The sequence below is a fragment of the Myxocyprinus asiaticus genome, chromosome 28 (genome assembly GCF_019703515.2).
Source record: "Myxocyprinus asiaticus isolate MX2 ecotype Aquarium Trade chromosome 28, UBuf_Myxa_2, whole genome shotgun sequence".
Lineage (NCBI taxonomy): Eukaryota > Metazoa > Chordata > Actinopteri > Cypriniformes > Catostomidae > Myxocyprinus > Myxocyprinus asiaticus.
In genome coordinates, this window is record NC_059371.1 from 15,756,054 (window position 1) to 15,773,452 (window position 17,399).

The 17,399-nt window shown below is 38.5% G+C and overlaps 1 protein-coding gene across 6 annotated transcripts in view; it reads left to right on the top strand.

Annotated features, from left to right (window-relative positions):
* The window catches only part of LOC127418729 (zinc finger protein PLAGL2), a 64,123-nt gene extending 49,521 nt beyond the window's left edge, over positions 1-14,602 (top strand). For 2 of the 6 annotated variants that reach the window (XM_051659465.1, XM_051659469.1), the window contains 5 exons: positions 1,480-1,518; positions 6,647-6,731; positions 7,495-7,637; positions 7,786-8,213; positions 9,212-14,602. In XM_051659465.1, the coding sequence (XP_051515425.1) occupies positions 7,906-8,213; positions 9,212-10,679 (1,776 nt within the window). In that variant the 5' untranslated portion in view covers positions 1,480-1,518; positions 6,647-6,731; positions 7,495-7,637; positions 7,786-7,905 and the 3' untranslated portion in view covers positions 10,680-14,602. The remainder of the gene's footprint in view (positions 1-1,479; positions 1,519-6,646; positions 6,732-7,494; positions 7,638-7,785; positions 8,214-9,211) is intronic. The other 4 variants (XM_051659463.1, XM_051659466.1, XM_051659464.1 and 1 more) reach the window with 2 other exon arrangements.
* Positions 14,603-17,399: the final 2,797 nt, after the last annotated feature.

Here is a 17,399-nt window from a genome sequence, read left to right on the forward strand (position 1 = left end):
AGGGATAGATAGATCACACAAAATGTAAATTCTGTCATCATTACTTACCCTCATGTTGTTCCAAACCCATATGACTTACTCTTTTCTGTTGAACACAAAATAAGATGTCTGGCAGAACTTTAGCCTCAGTCATCATTTACTTTCATCACAGAAAAAAACAAATGCAGTGAATGGTAACTGAGGATAACAAGCAGTAATACTCAAACCTTCTCCTCTTATCCCAAAATTTCTTTGGAGAAACAAAATCATTTTTAAATCTCTGAATTTTTATTGCATTCTTTGGCGCCTTGGAAAATCTGAGTACAGTTTGTGACATTGTTGAGATCTCTTCTGAAACTCATGTAAGACACACGTGAGATTGTTGTTTTTTGGGTTTGTTTTTTCTCGGGAGAAAAATCTAAGAAGCAGGAGACTTGTTTTCCCTGTAATATCATTGCTGTCTAGGAGAAGCTGGGATTTTTCTTTTATAAGAATAGAATTGCTTTTGGAGCATTTGTGTGGATCTAGCATGTTTAATGCGCTGGTCGCAGGCATTGCGGATGGGATGTATGTGTGCATGTGGAATGTTTGTGGTGGAGCAGCATCACAATGGAGCAGAGCTCCTTGGAGCAACTGAATGGAGTAGTGTCACCCCCCTGCACCCTCCCTGCTGTGTGACGACTGCAGCAGCGCCACACAGCTGTCACTTCCTTTTATTTACATACACATGAATAATCATACTGCTTTAATGTATGTTCGTGCACACAGAGAATACCTCACAGAATACAAGCACACACAATGGTACTTTTTACCTGGACACACATGTACTCTTATTTTCCTTAGAAAATAGATCAACCAAAAAAAAAAAAGAAAGTTCTGTCGTTATGTTGATCCAAAACCCTTATGCTGCGATTTTTTTCTGTAGGACACACAAGTAGCTATTTTTAAAAAATCTTCACACAGCTGACAGGTTTTTAAACATCAACAGTTCAGATAGTCTGTAAAGCTCCAAAAAGGACAAAAAATACAATAAAAGTATCATAAAGTAGTGTATATCAATCTTGCACTATATTTCATGTCTTTTTTTTTCTAGTTTAAAACCATACAATAGCTTTGTGTAAGGAACAGACCAAACTTTTAGTTGTTTTTCACTGATAATCTTCCACTCTGCTGAAGCAACATGATTACATGGGAAGTGGGCATGTTGTTTCTGGGACCGCTTTGGCCAATGGGGGCAGTGTTTCAAATTTCGGTGAGCACAGACCGATTTTAGCTAAAGAAAAGTCAACCTATTGTTTCTGATTTCACTGTGAGATCAGTCTGGCTGAAGTTTGCATGTAGCTTGCATTTGTGTGTTGGTTAAAAAATGCAGCATCAACAATACTGAAAGGCAAAATTTAGTGCCATTTGTTAATTATGGATGCAAATGCCAGCTAGACTTGTGCTTTGAAAGGACTTTGTGAACATTCTTCAAAAAAATTTAACTTTTGTGTTCCACAGAAAAAAAATAACAGCCTAGATGTTTGGAACAACATGAGGGTGAGTAAATGATGACAGAATTTTCATTTTTGGTTGAACTATCCCTTTTACAAACATATCTGGACCTATGCGTCCTTCAGGTCATGTGATTGTGCACACTCAAAATAATACCCACTCATGTTTCTTACTGTACTGATAATATATTAAGAGTATGATAATTTGCACAGTAGTCATATAATATTATATGACTAATAACAATATTAGAAAATAAGTTGTCAGTCATCAATAGTGTGGTAATGAAGTCCATTGTATAACAGGGGGGCAACCTGTGTGTATGTGTTTGTATGTTAAAGTTGACTTATTTTAGGCTCATGTGACTTTGTTGTTGACACATTAGCAACTGTGTAGTCAGCAGGGGATGGATGGATTTTGAACTATAGCATTAAGGTGAATTCACATGAGGTTATGTTATGTAGATGAGAGATTGTGAAAACAGTCAGGAAAAGGACATCAGGGGACAATACTCCATGCTAATACTAAATAATAATGCTCTGTCTAAAATTATAGTAATGTATTAAAAGGGATGTTAGAGGAGTATGTTAATAGTCTACTCCATACTGTTGCTCAAGCAAAGTAATTTACCAATGGACCCTTTTCACATTTCTGGGTTTGGAACGCAGAAATAAACTGCAAATATAATGTTTTGCATTCCCATTTGCTCCAACATCAAAAGAAAAAAAAAATCAGCTATTATGTTTCCATGACTTTCCACAAAAGGAAACAAAATAGAGAGTGATGGATTATGAGTTATAAGAGAGAAAGATGCCAAATTTACTGTCACTCCCTCAGCAAATGTATTTGAAACCCCATCGAAGCAATGTTAACTTTTTTTTTCATTATGTCAGAGTGTTATAAGGCAAAAGATAGTGATTTAAATGTACATTAAATGATAAAAAAAAAACAAATGCAAATAATTTTTTTTTTTTTTTGTGCAAGATTTACCCTGTAAATTAATTTACCCTCTTTATCATTTTCTGTCATCTCTTTACTGTCCCTAAATTAAAAATGGTGAAAAGGCTGAAACTGAATAAACAGTTCAGTGAGGCCATATTCATCCCTGACAAAAATGTCCTGTTTGTGTAAGTAAAGGCAATACCTGGTGAAGGTGAATAATTTCAGTTGTTAACTGATGTTGCAATCCCTGCAATTATTAAATGAAAAGTGTCTTCCAAATAACTATGTATTACTCAAGATCATGACATGGTTTATAGGCGTGCCATTTCCTGTGTGTACCAATAAAGATAATGCCAATAAAGACAATAGAGATGTAAACCATGATTTAAAAAATATATTGACTCATGTCATCTTTTACCATAGGTAATATCATGTGATACTTTGCCTCGGGGTAACTGGTAGTGCTATTTAAGGGCTTATCATTTGCCATCCCTAGAGGCAGCTTTGTGTCTGTGTTTGCTTTTGGATTACATTAGCCTTATACTGTTTCATAAATCTGGAGTATGTGTACACACATGCATGACAGAACATGCAGGGACACATAAAGCTCACTTTGTATTCCTTGATTACATTGATAAGCAAAACAAGGTGAGCAAAGAAATTGGAATAACAAGACTACTTAACAAGCTAGAAATGTACTCAATTTACCAAAAGAGGCTCTTTCCATGTGAATTGTAAACTGCCACACTATTATTAACAGTTTTGTACATTACTGCCCTCTAGCTAGCGTAGTGGCAAAGTAAACATGTTACAATGGATGCCCACATGCAGTTGTACGTTTTACCTAAATGTTGATGCAAAAAACTCTGCTTCATTGTCCACTCTAGCAAAAATATGAGTGCCAATGCTTTGAATGAGTGATAAAAATTAACCTTTTTTATGAACAGGCAATAGTTGCCCCCTGGAATTGATTTTCAGGAGCATATTTTCCATTTATGAGGGCATCCCTTTAAGGGTGGCTTCACATATAGTAAGTTTTAAGTGAACCAAACCCAGTTCGGTTGAAGTGAACCAGAAAGGGAACCAGCCGCAAATGACCTCAGTGCTTTTGGTGTTCACAGTGTAAGTGAACTTAAGAGGACCCAGTTTCTTTTTTGGTCCTCTTCACATTAATGTGGTCTCAGACCCCTTGTTGTTCACACCACAGCTCCATTGCAGCTAGGGCTGTCACGATTATGAAATCTGGCTGACAATAATTTTTAATAAATAATATTATTATATTACATTATGCAATAGTAATAATGTATACATTATTTCTTCTTAATGTATAAATTCTTCACTCTCTCACATTATGTTAAGGCTCTCCGATAAAACCTACAAGCCCCTGTTTCACATGAAGGAAAACATTTGTAATTCTATGTGCATTTGAAAATATGTTTCTTTATCTATCATCTTGAGTAATGGAGCAAGCAGGGATCTCCTCCTGCATGTCATTTACAGTGCATCCGGAAAGTATTCACAGTGCTTCACTTTTTCCACATTTTGTTATGTTACAGCCTTATTCCAAAATGGATTAAATTCATTATTTTCCTCAAAATTCTACAAACAATACCCCATAATGACAATGTGAAAGAAGTTTGTTTGAAATCTTTGCAAATTTATTAAGAATTAAAAACGAAAAAAATCACATGTACAAAAGTATTCACAGCCTTTGCCATGACACTCAAAATTGAGCTCAGGTGCATCCTGTTTCCACTGATCATCCTTGAGATGTTTCTACAACTTGATGGGAGTCCACCTGTGGTAAATTCAGTTGATTGGACATGATTTGGAAAGGCACACACCTGTCTATATAAGGTCCCACAGTTAACAGTGCATGTCAGAGCACAAACCAAGCCATGAAGTCCAAGGAATTGTCTGTAGACCTCCGAGACAGGATTGTATCGAGGCACAGATCTGGGGAAGGGTACGGAAAAATTTCTGCAGCATTGAAGGTCCCAATGAGCACAGTGGCCTCCATCATCCATAAGTGGAAGAAGTTTGGAACCACCAGGACTCTTCCTAGACCTGGCCGCCTGGCCAAACTGAGTGATCGGGGGAGAAGGGCCTTAGTTAGGGAGGTGACCAAGAACCCGATGGTCACTCTGAAAGAGCTCCAGCATTTCTCTGTGGAGAGAGGAGAACCTTCCAGAAGAACAACCATCTCTGCAGCACTCCACCTATATGGCCTGTATGGTAGAGTGGCCAGACGGAAGCCACTCCTCAGTAAAAGGCACATGACAGCCTGCCTGGAGTTTGCCAAAAGGCACCTGAAGGACTCTCAGACCATGAGAAACAAAGATTGAACTCTTTGGCCTGAATGGCAAGCGTCATGTCTGGAGGAAACCAGGCACCGCTCATCACCTGGCCAATACCATCCCTACAGTGAAGCATGGTGGTGGCAGCATCATGCTGTGGGGATGTTTTTCAGCAGCAGGAACTGGGAGACTAGTTCGGATCGAGGGAAAGTTGAATGCAGCAATGTACAGAGACATCCTTGATGAAAACCTCCTCCAGAGCGCTCTGGACCTCAGACTGAGACGAAGGTTCATCTTCCAACAGGACAACGACCCTAAGCACACAGCCAAGATAACAAAGGAGTGGCTCCGGGACAACTCTGTGAATGTCCTTGAGTGGCCCAGCCAGAGCCCAGACTTGAACCCGACTGTACATCTCTGGAGAGATCTGAAAATGGCTGTGCACCGACGCTCCCCATCCAACCTGATGGAGCTTGAGAGGTCCTGCAAAGAAGAATGGGAGAAACTGCCCAAAAATAGGTGTGCCAAGCTTGTAGCATCATACTCAAAAAGACTTGAGGCTGTAATTGGTGCCAAAGCTGCTTCAACAAAGTATTGAGCAAAGGCTGTGAATACTTATGTACATGTGATTTTTTTATTTTTATTTTTTTTTTAATAAATTTGCAAAGATTTCAAACAAACTTTCACATTGTCATTATGGGGTATTGTTTGTAGAATTGAGGAAAATAATTAATTTAACCCATTTTGGAATAAGGCTGTAACATAACAAAATGTGGAAAAAGTGAAGCGCTGTGAATATTTTCCGGATGCACTGTACATTGTGTGTATGTTACATTTGCCATTGCTCAAATAAAATTAAAGTGAAACTATAAAAATCCTCACTTGCATTTTCTTGGGAGTTTGGTCCGTAGATGGTACGCCCATCAGAGCACTTTAAAGCGGTTCATCCTAACACTGCTCTGCTCTGAATGCGGCCTGTCTGTTCATTTTAAGTGCTCAAATAATACAACAAGAATCGAACATGAGACACAAAAACGTGGTGTATCTATATTCGCTTAAAATTCCCATATGTGGACAGTAAATTGTGACTGGAATATGAACTATGTAATGCAGCTATGTATGGCAAGCCATGAGGTACTTATGTCATAAAATGCAAAGCGGACTGGTACCTCTTCGCTTTTACATTGCACAAATCAATCGAACAACAAAAGGACCCACAAACGAACCGGTTCACTTTTGGGTCCTTTTAGTGGGGTCTGAGACCACTTGGGTTGTTCACATATACACGTTATACCGCTCTAATTGCGATTGGAGTGCTCAGATGAACTAGGTGTGAAAACACCCTAAGTCAAATACTTCACTGGAATAAAATGAATTCTCAATCTAAACAATTATGGTTGTTAAAAATGGTTGTTGGATAAAATCAACATCAAATCCAAAAGTATCTATAAATAATGCATGCACATAAACAAAGCTCAGTAAACACTCTGCTAGGTAATGAAATACATAAAAAATGAACACAGTGTATAACAGATGAAACAGCAGGATTCACTAAGGGGGCTTTTTTTCCCACCCATATTTGAAATATCTGGGGCATTTTTGTCACCATCAGATGCATTTTTGCCCTGAGCCCTGGTGAATTTCAGATCCTGCTTTCAATTTGATTTAATCTTCTAAATATATATATACACTGGTGGCCAAAAGTTTGGAATAATGTACAGATTTTGCACTTATGGAAAGAAATTGGTACTTTTATTCAACAAAAGTACTTGAGTGGCTTTCAACTGATCGCACTTCTCATGCACCCTACAGTCTAGCTGATCCCACAAAAGCTCAATGGGGTTAAGATCCATAACACTCTTTTCCAATTATCTGTTGTCCAATGTCTGTTTCTTTGCCCACTCTAACATTTTCTTTTTGTTTTTCTGTTTCAAAAGTGGCTTTTTCTTTGCAGTTCTTCCCATAATGCCTGCACCCCTGAGTCGTCTCTTTACTGTTGTACATGAAACTGGTGTTGAACAGGTAGAATTCAATGAAGCTGTCAGCTGAGGACATGTGAGGTGTCTATTTCTCAAACTAGAGATTCTGATGTACCTATCTTCTTGTTTAGTTGTACATCTGGCCTTCCACATCTCATTCTGTCCTTGTTAGAGACAGTTGTCCTTTTGAAGACGGTAGTGTACACATTTGTATGAAATCTTTGTTTTTTTTTTTTGTTTGTTTTGTTTTTTTGGCAATTTCAACCATTGTATAGCCTTCATTCCTCAAAATAATTATTGACTGACAAGTTTCAAGAGAAAGCTGTTTCTTTTTTGCCATTTTTGACCTAATATTGACCTTAAGACATGCCAGTCTATTGCATACTGTGGCAACTCAAAAACAAACACAAAGACAATGTTAAGCTTCATTTAACCAACCAAATAGCTTTCAACTGTGTTTGATATAATGGCAAGTGATATTCTAGTATCAAATAAGCAATTTAGCATGATTACTCAAGGATAAGGTGTTGGAGTGATGGCTGCTGGAAATGGGGCCTGTCTAGATTTGATCAAAAATGACTTTTTTCAAATAGTGATGGTGCTGTTTTTACATCATTAATGTGCTGACTATACTTTGTGATCAGTTGAATGCCACTTTGGTGAATTAAAGTACAAATTTCCTTCCAAAACAGCAAAATCTGTACATTATTCCAAACTTTTGGCCGCCAGTGTATATAAATGTAATTAATGTAAAATTTTTAAAGACAAACATCACTAATATATATCTTCTTTCTCTTTTACGCAAGGCTGAAGATGATGTTGAGCACTATTGCCACCTACTCTGCCCCAGTTATGGCAGGTGGGACTGGATGAGAACGTGTATTTAAAAGGGAAAGACAGAAAAAAGCACTTTTCTTTTGGGAGACAAGTTTTCAGCACATACAAAAGGGTAAGCACCGTGTTTCGCTGTTTCCCTATGTGTAAGACAAGAAAAAACAACAAATATTAATGACATGCATATCACAATTACATCTACTACTAACAGAGCATTCAATTTACCTTGTTGTAATACATGTTGTTCACATTTATATGTACAGATAGCAGACGATTTAAGAGCATACCCATTACCTTACACGCCGCCCGCAAGATTGAACCAGAGCCTGGAAGGCAGGGTAGCCACGGCAGAGTTTCAATGGCAACGGCACCCTAGGGCTGCCATGGCAGCAGCTGCCGCCGATGCCCCTCACCACATTGACACACTGACGCTGGAGGACGAGGAACGAAGAGCCGCCACCAAATTGCTTGGAGGTCCCGCTGCAGGGAGGACGGAAAGAGAGATCGAGAACGAGAGAGAGAGGGAGAGGGAAGGGAGAGGCAGTGGGAACGAGTGTTTGGTGTGCGGTGCCCTCTTCAGTTCGCAAGATAAGCTCCGGCTCCACTCGTTCTGTCACGCAGGAGAGAAATCTTTTCACTGTTCCCAGCCCCACTGCCCCAAGGCTTTTAGCTCCAAATATAAGCTCTTTAGGTATGTCAGTGCTATGATTTTGACCAAGATTTAAAAGAATGGTTTACCCAAAATTAAAATTCTGTCATAATTTACTCACCCTCATGTTGTTCCAAACCTGAATTAATTTCTTTCTTTTGCAGAACGCAAAAGGAGTTGTTTTAATGAATTTCTTGGTCCGTCAATTCAAAACAATGGGAATGGATAGTGACTCACTTTAAAGTTTAAAAATGACCCAAAATATTATAAAGGTAGTCCAGTCAGGGGCGTAGTTTCCAGGGGGGATGGGGGGGAGGTAACCCCCCCCAATAATCAAAACAAGCAAGTACAACCCCCCCCCACCCAATATTTATACCAACCTAATGTAGATGCTTCATGCTGCAAAGCCCCCCCCAAGCCAAATCTACACACTTGAGTCCAGTGCTAAAGTTATTTTAGTCATTTAGTGATTTTAAGTAGCGTAGTGCTAAAAACAATGCAAGCTCTTAGTTGAACGCGTGCCACCATAAACTAACTTCTCTCATGCACTCATGAATGCACAACAAATGTCAAGATTTTCAGTGAACAATGACTCACGTTTCCTACCAAAATATCTTCAGGAAACTTGGAGTATGATGCACGAGCTGTATGGACTACTTTAATGATAATTCTAGGGTCCCTTTTTAAACCATTGTATTAAATAGACAGACCTGGATATCATACCGGGAAGTCATACAGGTTTGAAAAGATATGAGAGTTAGTTGATTATGACAGGACTTTCATTTTTGGGTGAGCTATTCCTTCAACAACACTCGACTTATTGATTGAGTGTATGCATTCATTTAGATTTCAATTATTCGTTCAGTAAATGTTCCCATTAGATAATATGCGAACATCACGTCTGTCTTGATGCAAACTTTTCTCCTTGTTTCTGGCTACGCTGGCGCTGCTGACAAGAACACAGTGAATACAGTATTTTAATAGAAATGTGCTTATTTGCAGCAGTCTTTGGTTAAAGACTGTCTTTTTCTCCTTTGTAGGCATATGGCCACACACTCTCCACAGAAGACTCACCAGTGCTCATTTTGTGAGAAGATGTTTCACCGCAAAGATCACCTGAAAAACCACCTGCAGACTCACGACCCCAACAAAGAGGCCTTTAAGTGCGAGGAGTGTGGCAAACACTATAACACGAAGCTGGGCTACAAGCGCCACATGGCCATTCACTCAGCCACAGCTGGCGATTTGACCTGTAAGGTGTGCTTGCAAAGCTACGAAAGCACGCCTGCACTCCTAGAACACCTCAAGAGCCACTCAGGCAAGTCTTCTGGTGGTGCCAAGGAAAAGAAACACCCCTGTGACCACTGTGATCGACGCTTTTACACTCGAAAGGATGTTCGCAGACACATGGTGGTGCACACGGGCCGCAAAGACTTCCTGTGCCAGTACTGTGCCCAGCGTTTTGGGCGGAAGGACCATCTGACACGGCATGTCAAGAAGAGCCACTCGCAGGAGCTGCTAAAGGTCAAGACGGAACCTCCGGATATGTTGGGTTTACTTGGGTCTGGTTCAACTTGTGCTGTAAAAGAAGAAATAAGCCCTATGATGTGTAGCATGGGACCTACCAAGGACTCGATGATGGCAAAGACTTTCCCCGGTGCTACCCCTTTCCCCATGGGCATGTACAACCCTCATCATCTCCAGGCCATGTCCAGTCCGAGTGTGGGCCACCATCACTCGCTAGTTCCTGGGTCTTTGTCCACTGCAATTGGGATGGGCTGCCACATGGAAACTCCATCATCACTGCACCACCATCACCCACATCATCATCATCACCACCCTCACCATCACCACCACTCCCCACCTCCACACCATCACCAGCAGCAGCCTTCCTTGCCGAACCAGCAACAGCAGCATCCGCAACCACCGCCCAAGTATCAGCTAGGATCTACCTCATACCTGCTGGAGAAGCCTCTTAAGGTGGAGATGGAGAGTTTCCTGATGGATTTACAGAGTGGGCTCCCAGTTCCACCACTGCCCTCAGTCGACCCCCATTCAGCAACTTCACCCAATAAGGAGGGTTTGGAACCTCCGCCAGGATTGTCGGATGACCTTTGTGGGGACCTCCTCATGTCCAAGAGCCCTGCTTTCATTGCTGAGTCATTTTGTGCTGCTAACATGGACTTCTCTCATCTGCTGGGCTTTCTTCCACTCAATCTGCCACCCTACAGCACCCCCATGAGTTCAGGAGGACTGGTGATGGGTTACTCCACCTCCTCCACTGTCTCTTCTACTTCCTCATCATCGTCAGCATCTTCACATGCTGCCGAACCACTCGCTGCCACTACCACAGCTGTGGTGCCTCTTACCTCTTTGCAACCTCAACCTCAGGAGCAGCCAGGCTCCAGTGGGGGCCTCGGTCTCGGGCCTCTGCACCCACTCCCACCAGTGTTCAGCTCCAGCCTCAGTACGACCACTCTGCCTCGCTTTCACCAGGCCTTTCAATGAGGTCCCCACCCCAACCTAGCCCAACACAGGGGCTCAGGGCAGAGGAGCTTTAGAGCTCCCCCTAGGGGTGGGGAGTTAAAACACTTATACACATAGAAGCCTTAACAAAAGCGCACAAGTGCTTTTTAATGAGCCTGGAGGAAAACAAGCATAGGAAATATCATGAAACTTTTATTTAGGCTTAGCTATGATTTTAATACCCTTTTGAACCTCTCCCACGATTTTTTTAGTTAGATAGCAGCATCAGTAGGCCTTAAGGCATGGTACTGCATACTTTATAAAGTAATAATACTTGTAGAAAAAGGAAAAGATTAATGTAGAAAATATATTCTGTCTGAAAGACTAGTTTGAAGTGATCTAAGAATTAATTTTTTTGTTTCCAAATGTGAGACTTGACTTGCTATATTGTCTCTATTCTACTAAGTGTAAAGTCAGGTAATAGTTGTTTGCCCTTAAACTAAAACCGTCTTCATGGCCAGGAGTGGAAGAATTAGTGAAGGAATGAAGGAGTAAAATTGGTGTAAAATTGGCACAAAAGCTTAAATCTGAGTAAAAATACAAGAGTCATTATTATCACAGGTAATATTATTGACTGAATATTTGAACAACCTCAAAAGCCATTTCAAACATAATACAGTGTACCTCATTAGATGAAAATATTATCTTAAAAAAATAAGTATTCTTCCAGCTCTTATATATTTTAATTTGTTTTAGTACAGATTAATTCACGTCAGAAAGAACTAAGCTTATACGAGAGTGAAACACAGGGACTGAAATTCGAGAGGCGAAGATGGCAAAAAACTGCACAGTTTGATCATTTGGTACAATGTGACCACTGACAGAACTAAAGCAAAAAAATATATATACGTTAAAATCTTACAGGTTTACATTTTTTCTCAAAAAAAGCACTTTGTTTACAGCCGAAGGCACTTGACCTCTTTGGGTTACCATGGTGACCCACTGAAATCCCCTCCCTTTCCCCACTCTACCTTTATGGTTTCTGAAAAGAGACTGCCATTAGACACACACACAAAGTTCAAATAATCTCCAAGTACCTTTGAATACTCCACAGCCATCTGAGACTTTCAAGATGGTTTCCCTCCTTCCAGCACTAATTTTAAAGGAATAATTTACACAAAATGAACATTTTGTCATCATTTGCTTACCCCTATTTTGTTCCGAACCCATATTGGGAGATGTTAGGCCGAATGTCCAAGCTTGTGTTTATCATGCGACAAAAGTGATTGGTGATTTATACTGGCAAGGACAAAAAAAAGCAATATAAAAGTATTATAAAATTAGTCCATAAAGGAAGACCAAAAGACTTCCAAGTCTTCTGAAGCCATAGATGGGTTTGTATGACGAATATCTCCACCAGTGCTTAAAATCTCATGTGCACTTTTGCATTAAAAAAATTTGAGAAGGGTATTGCTGCAGGCATTGCTCCAAAAGGGGGCGGGAGCTCCAAGCCACCATTAAAGAAATAGGGAGCCCCTTACCTAACCCTTTCCCTAACCTTCCCTAACCGTGAGTGAAAGTGATACCCCCTTTTTGAGTTGTCGCAACCCCCATTTGGAGTAACCACACCCCCTTTTGGAGATTCAACACTCATTTGGAGGTCTCTGGCCTGCAGCTTGAAAAATGTAGCTTTTGGACATGTTTTGCCAGTCATGTCATGTGACCAAGCCTGATGTGAAATCAACATGACCACAAATTACCTTTTAGAGCTATGGTAGAGTTATAGTGAATACCAGCATAAAATTTCACTCTGTTCCTCACACAAAGCTATTGTATGGTTTCAGAAGACTTGTAATATAGCAGACACGTCATATAGACTACATTTATGAGACTTTAATGGTGCTCTTTTGGAGGTTGGCAGTATAAATCACCATCCACTTTCAATGTATGGAAAACATAGTCTCAGACATTCTGCTTCTTCCTTCTGTGTTTCAAGAAAATCAAAATAATACTTGGTTAGAATGAAATGAGGGTGAGTAAACTATGACAACATTTTCATTTTTGGGTGAACTGTCCCTTTAAGTCTCCATGGCGACAATTTCTAACTTCCAGATCCTGCCCACCAGATCATGACATATATTTTAAAAGAAAAAATATATATTTTGTATTTAGGCGGTTGTTTATTTGAGAGAGAGACGTACATTGTAATGATAACCCTGATATATGTGAATGGAAAAACAAAAAAACAAAAAAAGCAAGAATATTTTTTTTGCAGTGTACGAAGTACCACATAAAAATATATATATATATATTATAAATGCGTCTTTTTCAGTAAATTTTATAATTTAGATAGTTGTATTAAAAAATGCAGATGGATTTTTTTTTTAAATGTCTAGCAGGTTTACATTATTATGTATCTTGCATCATATTGATCAAAAATGGATGAAGTATTAGCTTTTCCCTTTAGCTTTTTTTTCCTTCACTTTTTAATGTGCGTCAAATGAGATTAATAAGGTGGGTTTTTAACTACATGTAATAAACAGGCTAATAGTGGCATAATCCAGTAGAATGGACTAGTCTTTAATCTTTAGAGCATGTACTAGAGGCCCATAATGTGATCCAAGTTTCAGTTTGTGCCCTTTGTTTACAGTATTTGAACAAACCTGACTGATGCTGTCTATGGGTGTGTTTGGTGGTACAGTTTCTAAGGCCCTCTCAAAGACACGTTCTTCTTGGTCAAATGGCTGACACCCAGGGGCATAGTTTCCAAGGGGGGAATGGGGGGAAAGTAACCTCCCCAATAATCAAAACAAGCAAGTACAACCCCCCAGAATTTATACCATGATCAATGGAAACATGTAAATGCTTCACGTTGCAACCCCCCATAATGTTCAAGCCAAATCTATGCCCTTGCTGACACCACAATTCAAATTGCTGTACATTCAGCTGTAGTGTTAATAAAGGGATAGTTCTCCCTCATCCTTGTGTTGTTCCAAACCTGTATGACTTTCATTCCTCTGTGAAACACAAAAGGAGATGGTAAGCAGTCACCATTCACGATTTTGTTTTTTCATAGAATGAAAGTGAATGGTGACTGAGGCTATCAGTCTGAAACATTCTAACGTCTTCTTTTGTGTCATATGGGATTGTAACGACATGATGGTGAGTGAATGATTGAGTTTTTATGTTTGGGGGAACTAACCAGTAATATTAAGAAAACATCACAAAAGCAAGAGAATAGAATATAACAGATATGAGTTTTTATTTTTCCTATAATCTCCTATAAGATGCCATTTTACAGCAAATGGACTGCACAAGTTCTACCAAATGTTCATTCATTACAAATGGCCATGTGATGATGAATTGTGGGGAATTAACAGGTAATAGAAACATTTAAAGCAGTGAAAGTAGTACCTGATACAAACAAATGGATTTCTCATCTCTCTCTCTCTCCACCTCATCCTTTAAGTAAATCCATTCAGCGAATTATCTCTGATTTGATAGTAAATGTGAATATCGTACAAGCTGGAAAGACTATAGAAAGGTAAAACCTTTGTAAACAAACATGAGGCCACAACACAGAACTAAGAAGAGACTAAATAATATGCTGCTTTTGTGCTATGGTTGCCAGCAACTGTAGACCACTCTGAAAACATTTCAAACTGCAAATGATCTTTTAGCAGAAAACATGCACAGTAGTACACATTAATTTTTTTGTCCATTTTCTCTCTGTTCTTCAGCTGCTTTGATTCAAATGAACATTTTATGAAAAGGGTGTGAAAAGAGACAGTTTCTAGAACAAAGAAGTCACCAGCCTGGTCTTTGACATTCAAAGCATGGGACATTTGATTGGGATATTGCCTAGTCGTTTTCTCATTATATTATTTTCTGTTTGTTGAAACAGGACCTCAAAACAACACAACGCATCACCTCATTTCTTTTTTCTTTTTACTTTTTTTTTTTTTTTTTTTTTTAAAAAAAGCAAAAACCTGGGGAGAAGAAACTTCTATTTGCACAATCGCTAACTAAAGAATAATTGAAATAATGTTGTTTATACTGTAAGAACAATTTCTTGAAATAATAGTCTGAGATACAGGACAAGAGGTAAGCCAAAAACTTATTTCAATTGAGATCTTCCCCTGCTATCAATTTTGATACATGACTTTTTTAAACAATTTGTATGTTTCACACTTATTTCACATGTCCAAATATAATCATCATAATTTAATTATAATAATAGTAAAAAGAAAAGTTCACATTTAAAGTGTAATGAACTTTCCTCCTAAAACTGGACATTACAAAAGTGCACAGACTGAAAAGTATTAAGCAGTCTATGATTAAATATTTCTTAAGAATTAAACTTCATTTGGCTTGAACTCATTTAGAAGCTATCAAAGCATTTCATTTTTCCTAGAAAATCCTAATGTATTTTAAAGAAACAGGAGAATACATTTTTGATGCGAATAAAAGACAGCTTTTGGCAATTTCTGAGTTTGTCCTCCCCAGGTTTTCTGTGAGCTGATCTGAATTCTAGCACTTTCAAACCTTTAAAAAGAGTATTTTTCAGTCTTGTATGTTTTTAACTTTTGTATTTGATCTTGTATGTGCCATTAGTTTGATGTGTAGAGTTGATTCATCTTTATGTAATTATTGTTTTCCTCCTTTTCTAAAAGAGCAACAGTATTTTTTGATAGCTTTTCTCTAATTAACTGCATTGGCCCTTTCCCCATTGTCTTGTCACACATTTAATGAAGTCCTTTAATTCTAAAATAGACAGTGAAGACTATGCTCATATACAGTATATAAGTGGCTGAGAATATTTCTCATTTCTCCTGAGTCTGAAACTTGACAGAAAACCACCATCACTGCAACAAACAAAAGAAAAATAGGGAAACCTTTTCCAGTTCCAGCTATGACTGAGGTGTTTACAATCAACACAATAATAACAAGCTGGCAGGTTCAACTGGTGTACTAGAAATTGCCCCCAGGTCTCTGCCCCAAAACAAGCACTTTTGGTTTAAATGAAGTTTTACATAATAACTGCCTGCATAAGTGGAGCTCAGAATCTGTTATTCGTTTTCAGTGGTAACTATCAGTAGTACAGGTTTTCTTCTGGTAAGACAGTGGGGTATTTTAAACCTATTGATAAAAAAAAGACTTCGCAAGGTGAGGACAAATTAACCAAGTTAAAATGATCTTTTCTCCTTCTGTACCTGCTATAGGGATGCACTTGTCCTTTATTCCCCAAATACTAGTTGGTTAATAAAAATATTAAGGGAAATTATAAAAGGTAACCGACTTAAGGTAAAAGAAAGAAATTAGATTAAGAAAATTAAAAAAAGAAAAACTATTAAATAAAACACTCATTCGGCTTATAGTGAGAAAATGGGTACTGTCTGCAGAGGACAAAATCCACTTTAGTTTTATATTTTGTAGCTTAATGTAAGTCTTGCATTCCAAGCTTTTTATGTAACTTGTTTAGCAAACATAGTCATTAAATTTTTAGTACTTGCTTATTACCATGACTTCTGGAATAAAAAGGTGAAAACAAAAAATGGACAATTCATCCTTACACTATTTTAGATAACAAGGAGAGGACGAATTGTACAAAAGAAATGCATAGCAGAGACAAACAGTGTGCTTTTTGTTACACAGCTCAACTGCAGTCAATTGCTGCATTGTACAGTTGACAGATATGTATATTGGTTGATCCAAAGAGATGACATTACAACAAACCTATTTACTTATTGTACAGTACATTGTACCATTTGACTTGTAATGTGTTATGTTAAAATGATTAAAAGACAAACCCACGGTTTCATATTTCTGTTGTCTGATTTTTTTGTGCACTTGATTTCCTGTCTGAGGCTGACGCCTTCAGTGGTGGATGAGGGTGTGAGGAAAAAACAGGCTGGTTATGGCTGAAAACTGCCATTCACATACCACACAGCCAGAACAGGAAACCACACCACAGTGCTCACAGTCAATGAAACGACAAGAAACGCACAATTCCAAGAAATAAAAAATAAAAAAAGTGCAAGAGACAGTCTTAATTATACCTCCACATTCAAACCTATAATTTATAGTGGTTTAAAGCCCAAAATTCCCACAGATATCAAACCGGCAATACATAACGCACCATAATTTCTCATGTAAAATTGACTTAAATCTGGAGGAATTTGAGGTTTTACAGTCTTGCCTTGTAGTCCAAGAACAGCTAAGGCTCCAACTTCCTTCTCCTCCATAAGAAAACCTGTAAATCTGACAAATCGGAGAAGAACGTCATACATAATACATACAGTGATCAAATCCCCTCTAAACTTTAGAGTATGTGCACCAAAAACCTCTGCAGGAAACTTCAACATATTGGCACTTTTATTATTTTATACATTAGAAATGGACATTCTTAAAGGAGAGAGGAAAAGAAAGATTCGTAACCAAATAAAACATGCTTTTGCCTTAAAACAAAGATGTAATAACCTAAAAAGCATCCATATAAAGCACTGTATTTACACCATAAACATACAGAGTCCCACCAACCCCCACACAACAGGCAGAATGAAGAACATTTGTACAAAATATATTCTGTAGTCCTTGCATTGTTTTTTTTGTTTGTTTTTTTTTTCTCAATACAGTCATCCAGAAATTCAGAACCCCTTGAATTAGAAACATACAAAGGGATGTTGAAGTTTGACGAAAAGGAGGATAGATGAGGAAGGCGCCAAGTAATACAGACTGGTTCAGTCATTGTATATACAGTAA